This window comes from Pholcus phalangioides, unplaced genomic scaffold (genome assembly GCF_987345545.1).
Source record: "Pholcus phalangioides strain wild (caught in Gottingen) unplaced genomic scaffold, Ppha-v1.0 ptg000008l_1, whole genome shotgun sequence".
Lineage (NCBI taxonomy): Eukaryota > Metazoa > Arthropoda > Arachnida > Araneae > Pholcidae > Pholcus > Pholcus phalangioides.
Genome location: NW_028301601.1, coordinates 4,148,508 through 4,167,741, shown reverse-complemented (window position 1 = coordinate 4,167,741; position 19,234 = coordinate 4,148,508). Strand labels below are relative to the sequence as shown.

The 19,234-nt window shown below is 39.3% G+C and overlaps 1 protein-coding gene across 1 annotated transcript in view; it reads right to left on the bottom strand.

The window, feature by feature from the left end:
* Positions 1-19,234, bottom strand: part of LOC149083516 (nose resistant to fluoxetine protein 6-like) — a 46,597-nt gene that overhangs the window by 13,686 nt on the left and 13,677 nt on the right. Inside the window, exons 6-9 of the mRNA XM_089234034.1 lie at positions 12,077-12,259; positions 11,092-11,185; positions 1,169-1,261; positions 44-209 (exon numbers count right to left, since the gene is read on the bottom strand). Of these exons, the coding sequence (XP_089090160.1) occupies positions 44-209; positions 1,169-1,261; positions 11,092-11,185; positions 12,077-12,259 (536 nt within the window). The remainder of the gene's footprint in view (positions 1-43; positions 210-1,168; positions 1,262-11,091; positions 11,186-12,076; positions 12,260-19,234) is intronic.

Here is a 19,234-nt window from a genome sequence, read left to right as displayed (position 1 = left end):
TGTTTAAAACACCACACTTTTCTGTTCAAGCTCTTCCACTTACCATGTCTTCCATTCCCCAATAGTTCTGCACGGACAAAACGTTCGTCCACCAGCGATTCTCACAGTTCTCTATTGGAGTCTTCCAAGTGCTCTTCCATATCGGTCCACTACCGAACAAGGGTAGGATCATAAGGATCCCGATCGCTAGGAACTGCGCTGGTAGCAACCTGTCATGTAATACAAATAGTCTTGTTAGTGTTAACCCTTGAGTCGTTCGAGCTGCCAAGATGGGTCGATCTAATTCCCCCCAACAGCCAGGAGCTCTTGAGTTGTGGCTCTCGCCCTTTCTGATTTGCAGGGGCTCATATGAATCTACTTACAGCCAGGGTTTCTTGAGCTATGGGTCCCGACGCAAACTTGATTCGCAGGAGCTTCAAAGAAGGGTCGTATGAATCTGGTTACAGCCAAGGGTTTTTGAGCTATGGGTCACGGCCGAAACTTTATTCGCAAGGGCTTCCGAGAAGGGTTGTACGAATCTACTTACAGCCAGGGTTTTTTGAGCTATGGGTCCCAACACAAACTTGAATCGCAGAAGCTTTAAAGAGAGAAGGGTCGTACGAATCTACTTACAGGAAAGATTTTTTTGAGATATTGGTCATGGTCAAAATTTTATTCGCAAGGGTTTCTGAGAAGGGTCGTATGAATTCACAGCCAGGGTTTCTTGAGATATGAGTCCTAACGCAAATTTGATTCGCAGGAGCTTCCGAGATGGGTAGTACAAATCCACAAACATCCAGGGGTTCTGAACTATGAATTGACCAAAACTTGATTCGCAGGGGCTTCCAAAAAATATCGTACGAATCTACTTACAGCCAAGGGTTTTTTGAGCTATGGGTCGGGACCAAAACTTTATTCGCAAGGGAGGGGAGCTTCTGGGAAGAGCCGTAATTCAATAATTTCAAAGAAAACAGTCCCATAAGTCGAAAAGCTGATCTTCTTGATTTCGGGTCACGGCTGAAAAAGGTTAGGAACCCCTGCCCTAAGATGCGTGAGGTTACATGTGCAGTGGAGAGTATTTTACGCTTTTTTATATCATTAGAAGGATCTTGATTCACTATTCATGAGTTATGGGTCATGCGATCATTTTGGATGCCAAATTCTACATTGTTTAAATGGTTATTTTTACCTCATTATTCTCTTCACAAAGAAAGTCGTTGCGAGTAACTTGCCGTTCTGGCGCTTCATTCTCTTCCATGCGGCGTATGTTGTCAGGAAACCCCTAAAAAACATCAAGTGAATGACATATGAATGAGATTGTCTTTATTTATATCTGCGATAATTTACCCCCACGGTTCAATCTTTTGCTAAGGTAAATTTCAACAAAAATTTTTATTGGATGTCTAGGTATTGTACGTGTCGTTGCTGTCAACCATCGTCAATGATCACTCTGAGAAACCAGTACCATAAATGCGGGCTACTTTGGCCCTGAGGTTTTACTTAGTCTCAAAATGGAAAAAAAAATTATTGAAGCATGCGTGCTACAAGCTCATTGCTTCAGGTTATATAGTAGAAGGTGATTCCTACATGCCATATCACTAGTTAGGCAAGCCCATCTTCAATAGCGTTATAGTATTCGCCTCTAGGTTGCAGCAGTGCTGTTTTCATAACCCTGTTAAATACACGTGTTTTGTTGTTGTCAAATTTTCGTTTGCGCAAGTAATCCAGAATATGTTTTAGTTTAGGTAAGTAACAAATTTAAAAGCTAATACCATTCTGATTAAAAATATATATTCAATTTTTTTGTTGAACTATCTCAAGGTCTTTTAATAAAACGCATAGATCAAAAAATAGTATTAATTCAAAAAAACAGGTTATTTTGTCCCAAAAGTGAGACAAACTAGCGGAAAATGATTGAGCCAAGGTCGGGAGCTGGTAGTGCTAAAACTAACAACACGTCTTGTGAGGAAAACGAGTCATTGAAATCAACTCCGCCAAAGACTGTGGAAACTCAGTCTCTCTAAAGGACACTGTTAGAAGAAGATATTGTAGTAGTTGCTTTTTTGGGAAGAAAAAATATTTTCCCGGACTGGTTTATGAGTGTAGCAAAAAACTGGCGCTATTATTGTATGGAGCCTACACACAAAAAAAGGCTTTGAAGTGACCAACAGAAAAGTTATACAATTTTGTACAAATTGTCTGATATTGCACAAGGGATCAAGCCTCCTATTGGTATACCCAAGAATTGAAAGTTGTTTTTGACCAAAGGATCATACTGAGATACTGTATTTCTCTAAGAACAGTGATGTTGTTAAGGCTGTGATTACGTTATAAAAGCTTGATATAAGATCCTTTACAAAACTTGAAAAAAAACAAAAACAACCAATTATCGTATCTTACCAGCTATCACTTATTGGTTGCATTTTGAAGCTTTATAAAAGAACTTTTTTAAAACTTTTATAGTGTAATCCCGGCCTTAATCCCTCTTTTCCCTTTATTGATTTGTAAACATTGGAACTAAGAGTGTTAGTGTAAACTAAGAATAAATAAAGTGTATTTTTGTATTGATATGCAAGAATAAATTTTCTTCAAAATCCGTAGGTTCAATCGCTGTTATTAAATGTTTTTCTTTTTGGTAGTTTTTTGTGAGAAATATATAATTGTGAGAAAATCATTTTTACAATTTACCTCACGTTTCCGTTCGGAGACTTCTATTATTTCCGAAAAGCACAAGGTTTCTACATGCTTTGTTTTTTATCAGTATTGCAAAACATGCAAAAATGTCTTTCTCCTGGTATTAGATAAGGGAAGAAATTTTTAAAAAATTCAATTTTTTTTCCCCTTGGATGTAATAACATCAAGCCGCAGTAATGTTTCATCTATAGACTTTGCGTTGAGAATGTAACTCTAGCAACACAGAGACAAATTAGAAATTTGCTCTCACCATAAAAATTGATGAAACAAAAACCGATAAACACAAATAAAAATGCAACGGCAAAGAAATTATTCATAGTATCAGTGTTTGTCCAAGATGGAAATAAACTAACAAAATGTACTTGGAACATGTTGCTGAAATAAGCAAAGTTAAGCGCTGAAATAGGCAAAATGCCACGTCGGATTTGTTTATTTTTTATGTACCATGTTGAAACTTAAATGACTTTTTTTCACCATTAAATTTTGACTATCTTTTATTTATTAACGGGCAAAAAATTTTCCCTAAGAATTTTTTTGGATTTTTTGGGTTTTTTTTCTCCAATTTTGTGAAAATGACCCTGTTGTAAGATTTTTTTGAGACTGCCATCTATATGCGTTTATTTTTCATAAGGTGATTATGGCTTTAAAAAGATTTAAATATATGAAGCTAGTGAGAAAGTATTCTACTGGTGAGTTTCCGTACATATAATAATACAATAAAAATTAAAATAAAATTTCACGAGCTCATTAAACACATTTCATTAAAATAATTTTTTACATCAAGCAGGGGGGAATGGTTTAAATCGAAAAACATTTTATGTGAATCGAAAAACATATTACAGGATGAAGGTGTCGTCGGAAAATATTCGTCGCCGTGGGTTGCTGTGAGGAGTGAGTCTTCTGATTATGCTGATTTCATTTTTGTTGGGCAGTCAGTGCGCTTGAAAATGGGAAGTAAGAGTATGTCGAAACTGTGTTTTTTGCATGGGATTTCTTTTGCCAGCCATCGTGCAGCATGGGACAAGGTATCTAATGCTTATATTTCATTACTTGAATATGATATGAACGCACGTAGTGACGACGACGAGGCCCCTAACGAAACTAGTGTTAGACACGACCTAATAGTCGCCATACTAAAAACTCTCGACATGCATTCGTCCCGTACGAGACATGCAGAGATTAAATCGTCTTCAAGAGGCGCGTGCAGTGGTAACAATTCTTTCTGTGAACTTATTGAACTGGGCTTTAGGCTCGTAAACTGTGAAGTTGATTATGACAAATACGAAATTGAGGATGCTATGATATGGAAACTGGGTGAAGTGCTCGATGCCGAGGCATCATCTTGCGGTATATTTCGCAAAACAGCCCTTCTCCCCGTCAATCATCTGATGACGATGCAAATAGCGTCAATGGAAAGGGAGGTCAGAAGAAAAAGAGAAATAAGAAGAAAAAGAAGAGAGATAATGGCCCGAAGGACATTATTTGTGAACCCATTATTGTAGAAAGGTGTGAGGTGCCCCAGGGTACCCTGTGTAATGATGGTTCAAACGAATCCCCACTTGTTAGTGCCTACGCTGTGGCCAGCGCATCAAAGGTCGATTTGGCTAATGCTGTAACAGCCAGTAATGACGTGGTCGCTCCAGCCAATGGGCAAACAGCTACTTGTGACGTCATTGCTACAGCCAATCAGGACTCAACCAGCAATAAGACGCGCAGGAGCGATGTCACTAAAGCTATACTATCAACAAGTACCGTAGGAAATGCGGGAAATACAGGACAAAATATCGGAAACTCTGGAAATAATTCAAAAAATGAAGAAATTGAGGATCCAGACCCTGATAATCCTAATCAATGGAGAGAAGTCTCTCATAAGAAAGTTCGCATTCCCCCATTGACTCTTACCAAGTATGGGAACTGGATGGAATTGCTGCAAAAAATTAAAAGCACCTGCCAAGAGACTTTTTCGGCAAAAACAGCCGGTAAAAATATGATGTTGTTTTTGAACTGTGAAAATTACCACCGTGCGATTACAAAAATGTTCGATGCGAATAACATAAAGTATAGCACATACATGCTCCATTCAGATAAGACAATAAAAGTGGTTATCAAGGACTTAGAAAGAAACACCCCCTGTGAAGTGATCAAAGAGTCGCTGGAAGCCGAGGGCTTCGAAATCATAAATGTTGCTCAGTTAAAAAGCCATAGAGGACAGGGCCCTGACAGAATAGTAGTACCAATTCCGATTTGGCTAGTGGAAATGCCCCGAAAAAATCGGAGTAAGGAAATTTATAAGTTGACTTCTTTGAACTACATCAGAATTCGAGTTGAGATGTATAGAAAACGCCAGGGTGTGGTCCAGTGTTTCAATTGTCAGGCCTGGCGACATACATCGAAGTCATGTCATAATGATCCACGCTGTGTCAAGTGTCCAGGGGAACATCACTCCTCTGAATGCAGTCTGAAGCGGGGTGAGCAAGACCCGATATGCACCAACTGTGGAGGAAAACACAGTGCAAATTATAGAGGCTGTTTATCGTGCCCCACTAGCAAAGGCAGAATGGCCAGAAATGAAAACATGACAAGACGTCCAGATATACCAACAAACAGACCAAATATTGGTATGCATAATCGTGAAAATGATAGACAATCCGACAAGTTGAGACCAAGTCACAAATCTCAATATAAATCTCAAGATGACCATGATGATGACTGCTCAAGCGTCAGTTCAGCTAGAGGCTGGCCCAAAGGATGGAAGGGAAGGTTCAACGAACCTGAAAGGACTTCTACTGTACCAACGGCCGAGGCAGTGCCAACTCATGATGACGAGAGTGCCGTGGTTCAGCGGGCTACCGACGAGATGGTGCCTTTTGCCAAAATAATGAGGTCCCCTCCTCGAAGAAGTGAATCACCGGCAACAGCTGTTAGAGACGTGCGGGTCTCCAAAGCAGCTTCCAATAGCAGTAAAGTAAACTGCAATGTGGTGAAACCAACAGCTTCGAATCAACGATCTGACATGTGTGGGTGGCAACCGTGTGGAAAAAGAACCCACGAAAATAGCAAATAACGATATCAATATGAACTCTAATAGCATAATTTTCCCGATTCAACAACTAATATCTATTACGAAGGACTGCTTTCTGAAAATCCTCAGAGCTACTTCAAACGAGGAGAAAATAGAAATCTTCTTCAACTGTTTTCTAACTGCAGCTGAACACTTATTTGCTTCAACACTCACAAATGTCTAGTACACCAAATGTGGTGTTGCATAACATAAAGATCACGGCTTGGAATGCCCAAAGCTTGGTCTCTAGCATGACTGAGTTCAGGGACATCCTTGACACTGAGGGTGTTCATTTGGCACTGGTGGGGGAAACTTGTCTTCGTCCTTATCACACTGCCAAAGTAGCAAATTATGACTGTATCAGACAGGATAGAAGCTTTGGTCCAGGAGGAGGAGTAGCTATATATGTAAAGCGACACATTAATTATGATATTATTCAGCTACCTCCCTCGACACAATGTGAGGTAATAGCAATAGAGATCTACGTAAACAATCAAAAAATTAGGATAGGAGTGTGCTATAAACCTCCGAGAAATACTATAGACATTCCACTTTTTAACGAATTTTTCAATTGTCAGTACCCAGTGATAATATGTGGCGACATGAATGCTAAATCCTTTCTGTGGAACTCGTACTCTACAAACACCCAAGGCAGGGTGCTCGAAAATTTTTGTATCAGAAAGAGCATTCAACCTTATGCGCCATACACTCCAACTCATTTTCCTGACCAGGCTGGCCAGTCACCAGATATTCTTGACATAGCGCTTGCTAAGAACCTTACATTTGCTATGTCGGTTCACGTTCAACCTGTCACGGATTCTGATCACAACCCTATATTTCTGGTAGCGGATTTCAATATTCCTTTTATATGTAAACCAAAGAAAATAGTGATATGGCCATTATTTAAGCGAAAGCTGGCCAGAATCACCTTGCCTTCCTTCACGGGTGGCAATATTGATCAAATTGAATCTGACTTATTGTTTCTCACAGAAACCATCACTAACACTGCTAAGGAATCCACCCGAGATGCTCCCACTAATAATCCACTGGGTATTCCCCGCTGGATTAAGGAACGCATCAAATTAAAAAACAAATTTAGGAGGAAATGGCAAAGAACGTTAAATCCGTACTACCAAGATAGATACAGATCTATAAAAAGAGAAGTATCTAGAGAAATCAAAGAATTTATGAGTGAGCGTTACTTCAGCTTTTTACGTGAGGCAAATTGTGCTGATGGCACGTTAAACAAAGTGTATAAAACATGTAAGCCCACTTATTCGAGGATTCCTCCTATTGTCGGCATAAACAGAACAGTATATAGTGACAGTGATAAAGCGGAAGTATTTGCTGACACATATGAGAGACAGTTCTCTCCATGTGATAACACTCCTCCTCAGCTTATTGCCAGTGTTGACAGAGAAGTTCAAGTATTCTTTAGGGATATTCCCCCAGAACAACCCTCTGCTTTATTTCCTACGAACACTGAAGAAGTAACAAACATTATCAAAAACCTCAAAAAGAAAAAAGCACCTGGTCAGGACACCATCACCAACAACACTATCAAGAATCTCCCCGAAAATATGGTTCGCCAGCTGGTCAACATATTCAACGAATTACTTCGTACAAACCACTTTCCAGCAGAATGGAAACTCGCTAAAGTTAAGGTTATCCCCAAAGCTGGACATGACCTACACTATCCACAGAATTGGCGCCCAAAAAACTTTTTGAGAGAGTGGTAGCCATCAGACTACACAAATTTGTAGAGGACAATAATATTATCGGTCCAGAGCAGCACGGTTTCCGCAGCAAGCACTCGACCACCACTCAATTATTGCGGTTCGTAGAACGAATTCAAGAAGCCAAAATTTATAAAGACACTGCAGCAGTAGCCTTTTTCGATTTAAAGAAATCTTTTGATAAAGTTTGGCACAATGGGCTGCTGTTTAAGATGATTCGCATGGGAATGCCGTATAACATCATCAAATTTGTGAGCAATTATCTCGACTCGCGCTCTTTCCGAGTACAGATAAATGACTCAATATCTAATTCTAGACAGATTCGTTCATCAATAGCTCAGGGAAGTGTGTTAGGTCCTATCCTACACAATTTTCATATGAATGATTTCCCAGTTGCCCCTAAGGGTTTCACCGCTCTTTATGCCGACGATAGTGCCCTTTGTTGCACAGATAGGGACCCTGGCAAGGCCCTTTCAAACTTGCAAGAAATGGTAAGATTGGTCGAGCGCTGGTGTGTGCGAACCCGTGTTGAACTGAATGCAGATAAAACCAAATTCATGTGGTTCACTAACAAGTCCTCATTACCACAACAAGCACACATAGAGGTACAAGGAGTTATAATCAACCCAGTCATTCACAATAAATATTTGGGGGTGATAATGGACAAGAGATTCAGTTTCTCCCGGCAGTGTGTTGATGCCATCCGTAGGGCGACCGTGGCCTCGGTCATGCTCAACAGACTAAGCCACAGGCACTCAAGTCTTTCAATTCGAAATAAAATTATTCTGTATAAGATGGCAATTAGACCGATTCTTCTGTTTGCTGCGCCTGTCTGGTTGTTCTCGAAGAAAATGAATATCATCGCTCTGGAGAGATTTCAGAACAAGACTCTGAGGAGATACACCGGACTACCTTGGTACGTTAGAAACGTTAATATCAGACGTGATTCCGGAGTGGCTGATGTAACGTCATATGCAAAGAAACTGGCAAAGAACTTATTTGATAAATTGAACGATTCTGAATTTCCACACCTTGCGGAGATTTCATCATACGACAGTAGACACAAAGCACGATTAAAAAGACCAAAAAATTTTCTACACATGCCTCGACCTGTGTTGCCAGGTCTATGAAGATTTGAAAACTTTTGAAAAAAAAAAAAACCCTTGGGTCTCAGGTGAACCTACGTCTTCACCCACCTTATTAGAATCTAACTATCATTGCAAAGCGCACTACTGCACAGGAATTGGCAGAGTCATGGTGAAGGGGGTTTGATGGATTATAACTATCCATTGGAACCCCGTTTCACCAATTACGGTTTTTCGGTTTTTCGGTTAAATCGAGAAACATATACAACCATGGCAAAAATCGCACTACTAGTTCAGGATGGCTAAGAAATGACTCAGGTGTATGCACTGTTTGCCAATTTCAGTCGGAACCCACAGGCCACTATGTCATATTTAGGATTTAGAATTAAATCGAGAAGCTATCCATACTTAGAATAGGACAACCATAAATACATTTTGGGCATTGTATAGTATTTTATTATGTGTATATATTGTTTATAATTTTAGTTTTTAATTGGGTTGCTGTACTTTTGAAATATATGACATCCATATTTGTTATGGTCAAGTTTTTCTTCGCCACCTCGTTGGACATTTTACCTGTTGTGGCGTTGTATTTGTATTTGTATAACACTAATTCATTATGTTAATAACAGGTAATACGGTTGCAAGTTATATGAGAATGAGGGGTGTGGGGACATGTCCCATACACCCTTTACTATTAGAACCGTTGTTGAGAGAAACATACTTTCCATTAGAAAAAGTTTCCAAATACAATTGGGCCTCTCTGCGGATTTCATGTTCACGGTCACCCAATTTTTTTCACAGTCACCCAATTTTTTTCACAGTCACCCAATTTTTTTCACAGTCACCCAATTTCTTTTTGTTTTGGAAAGCATTGTTGAGGTGATAATTCTCCTGTTGGAACGAAATACACTATCTACCAATAAGTATTTGGACACCTATGCAAATGACGATATCTGCGGTCCTGAGATACGTCACGCCCTCCGCCGGTATATATCGTGTAGGAAACAACATCGGCATTAGTCGCATGCAAGATGCCACGCAGTTCGGAGCTCTCTGATTTCGAGAAAGGTATAATTATCGGGTATCACAAAAATGACCGATCCTTAAGGGACATATCTAGCGAGCTGAAGTACCCAAAATCGACAGTGACCTATGTGATTAAGAAGTGGAAGGTGAGCTGTGATTGTCGGAATTTGCCCCGAGTCGGCAGACCAACGAAACTGGGAGATAGAGACCGACGGGTGCTGTCCAGAGAAATTCGGAAGAACCGCACCCAACCGATGGCCCTCATCTGCGAGGAGTTTCAACAGGCATCCGGGAGTATTGTTTCAATGAATACCATCCGTAAGGAAGCACATCTGATTGGTTTTCATGGTCGTGCTGCTGCCCATAAAAGCCTTTGATCACAAAGTCCAACCGCGTTGCTCGGTTAATGTGGTGCAAAGCACATCGAAATTGGACCGTAGATCAGTGGAAACGGGTTCTTTGGAGCAACGAATCAAGGTTCACCCTCTACCGTTCGGATGGCAGGGTCTGCCTGGAGAACGTCTCCTGCCAGAATGCATTGTGCCAACAGTCAAGTTCGGCGGAGGTGGAATTATGGTCTGGGGTTGTTTCTTCTGGTATGGACTGGGACCCTTGGTCCCCATTCATGGTAAGCTCAACGCCGATGCCTACTGCACTATTTTGGATGACAATGTGCTTCCTACGTTGTGGCAGTTTTACGGGGTGGACCCCTGTTATTTCCAGGACGACAATGCCAGCTGTCATACTGCGAGGTTAACCAAGGCTTGGTATGGTGCCAATGGGGTTCATCGAATGGACTGGCCTGCCCAGAGCCCAGACCTGAACCCTATCGAGAACCTCTGGGACGAGTTGGATCGCCGAATTAAGGGGTGCCCTACCCGTCCAAAATCGGTGAAGGAACTGACATGTCTTCTCCAAGCCGAGTGGAAGAAAATACCACTAGCCGTCACACAAGGACTTGTGGAAAGTATGCCCCAGAGGGTTCACGCTGTAATTGCCTCTCGTGGAGGCTCTACCAACTATTGATTTTCAATAAAGTTAGTTTTTCTTTTCTATCACAGGTGTCCAAATACTTATTGGTAGATAGTGTATAAGTTGTACGTGTATAATTACGCACATACATTTGCCCTGTACTTAATTCGAACATATTGAGGTTTAAGGAAAAAAAAGTTCTGACATTCAAACACCAATAAATCTTTGGTGGAGCAAAGTTAGGGAACCACTTCATTAAAATAGCATAATATTTGAAGTCCCACACCACTGTTGGTACATATGCAGCACAAAAATTGATTGCGTTGCCGATTTCTGACTTTCCGCGCGATTGAAGGATTTCACCACCTATTAAACACTAAATACGCATGTGTTGTAAATAAAAGTGCAGTAAATTGTCTTTTATCGATATAACTAGCATTTTCGACCGTGTGGAAAAAGTTGAGCGAACTTGAAAAAAAACATCGTATATTTATTTCTAGAAATATTCGGAATGAATGAAACACCAGAAACTTACGTAACGAGGAAGAAAGTGTCGACGCCCATAGACGTATTCAGTACTACCATGAAAGTAGCTTCGTACTGGGTGTCTAAGATTGTGAACATGTCCTCTGTAAAAATACCATTGACTTCATTTAGTTGAAATTATAAAAGAGAGTAATGCTAATGCTGTAATAAAACGTTTAAACAGAAAAATAGTTTTACTCAATCCACAAGAAGACAGTTTTTTGACAAATGTTTTTAAAATTGACAAACTACGATCGTGTGAGATCCGTGCGTTACCCACATGTTTATAGATATTGATGTTTGGTTGTTTAGATGAAGATATCACGTCTACTTGCCAAGGACATCCATAACGTCCATTGAATTCGTAAATAGTTTAAAAATTCGTAAAAATTAAAGAAATTGGTAAATCTGAATGCGATCACGGGAAAAAATTTTAGATACAATTTTCAGATGGTGGGTGTTTTTTTTTCAAATTTTCAGATAGTTAAAATTTTTTGATAGAGGGCACTGCATGAAAGTGAATAACATAATTCTGAACTTGAACTTTTTTTTTCGATCTCTCCTGTGTCCGAAACGTTCATAAAGCTTCAGCCAGTAATTCGGGCAGAGGTAAAACAACCTTACAAACAGTGTTTTATCCAAATATGTCAACATCACAATGAAAACCTTATGCAAGCGCCAGCTACACGAAATTCGGAAATGAACTGTTATTATTCGTACATCCTGCATTTTATACTCTGTTATTTGCATACTAACACTGATTTGCTTCCGCGCAGCGTCCTCTTTCGACACAAATTTGAACTAATTTTTCTTCTGTACCAAAAATCTTTTGTTCTCGTACTAATTTTTCTTCTGAATCTCTCTTCGTGAGAACAATTTTTTGGCAACTTCCTCAAAATGTACTAAAATTCCTTCAATGCTGAAGGATTTTTAAACTATTTACGGGCTGTATAATGAAACTCCCCCTCTAAATTATTGTTTACAATAATGCTTACTGAGTTTGGCGAAATGCAGATCCTCGGGGAAATAGTAGCTATGTCCGAGTATTATCCACGTGATGGAGAAGAACCTTATTCCAGACAGCATGTCCATTCTTCCGCTACCCGTCGGTGGCTTTTCCAGAAATTTCTCAACATTCGAATACAACGAGAAGACCTTGAAAGTGTTGACGACATTCTCTGTAAGTGGAAAAATACGAGTAAGCATTTGATTTTTCTATTTTTCTTGTTTATTCATGGTAAATACTCAATTCTGTCTATTAGGAATAATCCTAATTGTAATCTATATGTTAGGAATAATCCTAATAACAATAAAAAAATTAATAATAATCCCTAAGAGAAAGTAGGGTTAATATTATAATATTTTTATAGTGCTAGACTAAATCGGAATGCGATAATGGTGACGTCTCTTATATTTTCCACACTAATAAACCATACAGGGTAGATACTATCAACCACTCAATAATTACATACTGTATTCCTTGTGAAAAAAACAATATGTGGCCGTTCAAGTATTACGTCAGCAAATTTTTAGCCATTTTAGATTCCCCCCCCCCCCCACGTCAGCAAAATTTCGCCAGCACTGCCCCCTACCTCCTAACGCATATTGGTGGGATCAGAAACGTACGCCAGAGGAGGGGGGAGCCTAGGGGTTCGTGTGCCTCCCGCTCCCAGACGAAAAAACGTATTTTTTTAATGCCAAAATTTTTTTACAAAAATTTAAATCAAATTTTCTTCTATCAATTTCTGTTAATTTCAATGCTATTTGAAGAGTAAGAAATTCATCGCGACCCACCCTTTAAGCCATTTTATATGAGAAACCCTTGACTCGCGGACCAAATGTGGCCCTGAAGGTTATCTGATGTGGCTTTCCCCTTCAGACCTAATTTTGTAAAAATGAACTAAGCAGCGCATTTACAAATCACTGAAATGACCGGTGGCACAATTCCACAGCATTTAAGTGACACATTTTCAGATCACTGATGTAGGCCTCAAAGATCACTTTCACATTCAAAGATCACTTAAGTAACCCGACACAGAGTTTCAGAACACTCAAACGATTCCTGGCACATTTAGAGCTCGCTTGAGTGACATGTGGCACAGTTTTAGAGCACTTAAGTGGGCCCCAGTGTGCTTTTACATCACTCAAGTTACCCGCGGAACATTCCCAGATTACTAAAGCGATCCGTGGCATAATTACGGATCACTTGAGTGATACGGGGCACATTTCCAGAGCATTTGAGTGACCCGGAGACACATTTCCAGAGCACTTGAAGGATCCGTGGAACATTTAGAGATCACTAAAGTGGCTCTGTAGGGCACTTATCAATAGGGGGAATGTAAGTTCAGGTGCCCAATAACTATCGAAATGTTTTTTTTCCGTTTCTGGCGCACCTAATAAGATGCCATTCAGAATATTTCATATCTTCATAAAGGATGGTTGATGACGTAAGCATCATCAAAACTCCCTCCCCCCTCGTCATCAAAATTCAGCCAATCGGAACCTCCCTCCCCTATCGGTTCTGCCGTAATACTTTAATGACCCCTATTGAAAACAGTTTCCCGTTTCGAATATTAAGGGAGTTATAACGTTTTGAAATTCTGTTACGTGACAGTTTTGTAACGGTCGGTTATGCGCCAAAACAGCCAAAGAAGGTAAAAACTTTCCCCATGCAGTGGGTCGCCCCTAATTGAAAATAGACTGGAATATTCAATAACGCGTTAGAGAGAGAGAGAAGCCCAGTTTCAGTTATTTCCTTTCAGGATTGATGCTTTTTCCTCTTTGTGTGGAGTTGTGTTAACCTTGTTATTACGTGTTACCTTCGCCCCACTACATTAGCAAATTTATCACCGCATTTGTAAAGTTTTAGCCAAACGAAGTCTATTTGAGAGAAAAATTGTTTTCTCAAAAAATCAACACTTTTTTGCCAAAATATAGTAATTTTCTTTCCTTCAATATTAAGTCAAATTTCTTGAGGGAAAGGTCAAGGAAAAAACTGGTTTGCACAGCTTTAGCTTTCTTTATCACCTACGTTTGGTGCACGTTCGGTGAATTTGGCAGGATTCGGAAGTGACATTATCAATTTTTAATTCGTTATAACTCCATAATTATTGGTCAAATCAAAAAACTGAAAACACTTTTCCCCTATTAGGTTTTCCTCAAGGAATCCTGTGTGCAATTATTGAGCGGTCGAGATAATTTCCACCCTGTACATGTAGTATCGTGCCATCAACAAAAAGTACCGAACATCAACAAGGTGACCAGATAAAGAAATGAGTAAAGGCAGCTACACGCGTAATTTCACGCTTGACAAGTACGCATGTTTAATCTTTTTGTACAAGAATACTTGAGTGCGTGTATGAGAATTTTGCGCAATTATTTTGACTACAAGCGGTTTGAAGATCGAATGAATTTTGCTCGTGCAAGCAAACCTGTATGTATACACTAAACGGGCAGCTTCCAAAAGCTTGCACCAATCTTTATTTTTCGGTGAGCTCTGATTAGTGCCATTAGCATATTTTTAATTACACAAATATAAAGGCCACAACAAGCAAAAATGACAGTGAGCTGGCTGAAAAAAGTAACAATATGCACATCAACACAGAATTTTAATTCATTACAGTGGATTTTTTGATTAGCTAAAATGGTTAATTAAGGATAAAGTGTACAGTTTGCCTTGATTTTATTGCATCTATAAACAGATCAAATCTTCCTTAGCAAAATTGAATAGTGTTTCAACCTTAAATTGTATTTCTAAGGCCGGGATTACACAGTAAAAGTGCTTTTATAAAACTTGAAAAATGCAACCAATAAACTGATCGGTTGCTTCAGCTCGAATTTAATCGATCAGCTTATTCGTTGTATTTTTCAAGCTTTATGCAAGCACTTTTACAAAACTTTCATAGTGTAATCCCGGCGTAATTCGCTCAATTTGTGTACCATGTAATAAATCTTTAAACGAATGAAATTTCAGCAGCTTCCAAAAAAGACAATGAATCGAATAAAGTACTTAGGGGCCGTTCAAGTATTACGTCATCATCGTTATGTAGTGATTAAAATTAATTAATTCTGAGATTAAAATTAATCTGAAATCACTTTAAATGATGAAATCTTGAAATTATTTTCCTTCTCGATATATATATCTTGAAATTATTTCTTTCAATAATTTTACTGATTGTGAAATGCTCTTTGGGTCCATTCAAGTATTATGTCAGCATCGATGGGGGAAAGGGGGTTTCCGATTTGCTGGCTTTTGATGACAAGGGGGAGGGGGGTTTGGATAATGCTTACGTCATCGACCACCCTTTATGAAAATATGAGTTGCATTCAGAGGGGCAGAGCTGATGACGAAATTTTGCTGACAAGTGGGGGGGGGTCAAAAATAGCTACAAATTTTGCTTACGTAATACTTGAACGGCCCCTTACATATCTGTATTTTGCACTGAAATGACACTGAAAGAGACTCTAAAAAAGCAAAATAAAAAAATTTAGGGAAGAAATTGGTATAATTTATTTTTTGGCCATGTATGTCATCTATATTCAAATGTACACGGGACCATATAGAGGGTAAAAGAACTTTAATTCTCTTCTAATGTCAAACCGGCCGCAAATCATGTCCACATGGTTAAAATCTTACGACATCAACAACAATTGCAGCTTTCTAAATGCAATAGCCACCAATTATAATACGATATATGCACACATCAAGGTAAGCATATTGCTTCACGGCTCAAGTATGTATCCAATCCACCGTAATAATTATATTCATCGTAAAAAAAAAGTCATCATGAATGACATTCGATTTGTAATCACTCGTGGCAAGGACTGAAAGTCGTAAATTATCGGTGAGCGACGGGAAAACGAACGAGTCACTCGATCGTAACTCACGTGTACAATACATGCAGGTGCACGCAGCGGTATGTTGATTGATAATAAAACAATCCCGTTTTTAAAAATGGCGGGTTTTTTTCCACTAACCTTGGGAATTAACAATAAAAAAAAAAATTGTACGCTCTCTTTCTTCGCATGAAACGTATCTAAAGAGAACAATCTAGAAGATGTGACTTGAAGCGATGGGCGTACGAAACACTAACCTCATCTGCTCTCGGGTCACGTACATTTCACGGCGTATTCATTGCCAGCGGGCAACGATCTCAACTATGTCTTTTTTTTTTGTTCCCCTTCAATCATGTTAATAAGGTTATGAATGGCCCTAAATGATTCTCTAATACTTTCTCTCTCGAACAAAATAAACACATGGATTACGATTCGTCTTTTGTGAGTAGGTAGGTAGGTCAGTAGTAATCGATGGTCACACCGGCAAAGTCAGGCTCCTTGAAAACGCTCGTAAATACGGGAGGGATTTGTTTGTGCGTGACCAGCAGCACGGATAAGTTGCTATTATAGTGCGTGATTCAGTTCCGTGGGATCGTCTCTAAATTTTATGATCAGATAAGATTGAGGAGACATTCGTTGTGCTCAAGGACGTTTTTTGGGAATACCGAGATCCGTCCGGATACGTCATCGCGTTTGTGTTTGTTATCTATCTCATGTCGTCTAAATTTAGCCTTCGAATATTTTGTACATCTTTAAAGAAGGCGTGAGGAATTCCGGCGACTGCCTGCCTTCGGGGTGCTTTTTTTTAAGTCATTTTTGGTAAAACGAACGTGTTTTTTGGTTCGGATGTGGTAAAAAAATTAAGAAAATAAATGTTATTTTATGTTAGGGCTGGGAATTAAAATGGAAAATCAGAAATTTTAATCGATTGATAAACCGATTAATCGAATTTTAATCCAAATGCTATTCATTGACAGCAAACGTAATGTTGGTAACTATAAATAATATTAATTGTGGGATGCTGTGAAAACATATTCTATTCATTTCACGCATCTATCCACAGAATGAATGTAAATAAATAAAGTAGTATATTATATATGTAACAAATAAAAGCCACATGCTTTTAAAGCTGTTTAATATCGTTCCCCTTTTGCCAGAAACATGAATGCGCAAATTTCTAGAACTTGGAAAACGACTTTTGAATGTTACTCTATGGAAGAAGTTGTCCTAAAACGTTTTGTGAAACGCGTTTCAATAGGGGATACGATTTGCGTTTCTGACAAAACTCGACAAAATAAGTGATCCAAAAAAACTGATGTACCCAAAAGTGAAAATTTGCACATGCGTCTGGTATAAGGGATGGGCCGATATGCTGAACATGTTTGTCATATCCTGCAGTTTCTTAACTTGGATCTTGTTTTTCTTTGTAAAATCGGTAATTTTAGAAACTATTACTAGTTTACGTTGAATCTCGACTTGTGTTTACTCATGTCGAAAAATTTGAACAAAATACTGATTCAAATATTTTTAAATACGATCACTTATCTGCAATATTATGTATAGGAATATAATTTAAGGCCGGTATTACACTATAAAAGTTTTCTAAAAGTCATTTTATAAAACATGTAAAAATACAACCAATAAGCTTATCGGTTGCATTTCCTCGAATGTAACCTATGGTTGGACTTTTTAAGTTTGATAAAATTTTCTGGAATGTAACCAATAATTTTATTGTCCTATCAATTGAACACCTTGTACTTATTGCATTCAAGGACTGTACATTCGTACGCCAAACTTGCCGTAAGAGTGCTCTTCTTCTGATGATGAACAGGCAGTGCTCGCGTGACTGGAAAAAGGTTGAAGAGATCTCTGATTTACAAGGTCTATTTTTCTAGGATTAAGTGCTCAAGATGTTGATTTTAATGTGAAATTCTTCTCGAAACATATCTGACGTATTATTGTTTTTAAGTCATAGAATTCCATGGCAACAGCAGTATACAGCAATAAAATTGCAGTACCGTGAACGAGGTCCGCAAAAGTCACAGTCGCCAAAACTATGAATCCTCCTCTGACTAGGGGTCAGATTCAACGCTTTTCGGGGCCGCGTGCTAGCCAATATCTTGTAAGAGAGAATATTAACGCCTCTGGATGTCTTGATTAAGTACTTAGGGGCCGTTCAAGTATTGCGTCGCAGATTTTGAGCCATTTTTGACTCCCTTGACAGCAAAAGTCAGACCCACTTTTTCAGCAAAATTTAGTCTGCGTTACCAACTACCTCCTAACCTATATTCAGATTCAAACGTAAGAAGGAGGGGGGTGCTCGTGCCCTTCCCCTCCCTCTCTGATGATCAAAAATGTATTTTGTTTTATGCAAAATGTATTTAAAAACATTTTCGGGAAAAAAAAAAACCTTTATATGTTATTGCAATGAATTTCCGTTAATTTCAATGCTATTTGAAGGCTAAGAACTCGAAATGTCTTTTCAAGAAATTCATTGCGATCATCACCCTCTAAGCCAGAGGTCTTCAACCTTTTTCCAGTCGCGAGCACTGCCTGTACCCATCATCTTAAGAAGAGCACCCTTACGGCAAGTTTGGCATGCGAATACGTGAAATCAGGATGATTTCAATCCTTGAATGCAATTTGTACAAGGTAAAAAATTTAATTGGAACGTTGGCCGAGTAGTGCACGCAAGCGCAAAATCGGACACGAGCATCGAGCACTATGGGTGCTTTCGAGAGCACCATGGTGCTCGCGAGCAACGAGTTGAAGATGCCTGCTCTAAGCCATATATGTTAAACCCATGGCCCACGGACCAAATGCGGCCCTCTGCGGTTATCTTATGTGACTCCGCCACCTCGAACCTAATTTTGTAATAATAAACAAAGCAGCACATTTACAGATCACTTAAGTGACCCGTGGCAACATTCCAGAGCATTCAAGTAGCCAGTCGCATACTTTCGGATCACTCGAGTAGGCCCATGGCATTAACAGATCACTTAAATGACCGGCGAAACAGTTCCAGAACACTTATGCCGTCCGCGACAGATTTCTAGAGCACTTGAGCGGCTCAAACACATTTCCAGATAACTTGAAGGATCCGCGGAACATTTATAGCAGTGCTTCCCAACGTGGGCGTTAACGCCTCCTGGAAGAAGATGGAATGTTCCAAGGGGGCGGTAGGAACTATGGGCATAGCATAGGATTCCATGTATTAAATTGCGTTGGTGGGGCGATGGGACAAACTGATTTAGAGCAGCAGTTCTCAACATTTTTTGACTCGCGGAGCCCTTTTTAGTAAAAAAATTCTATGGCGG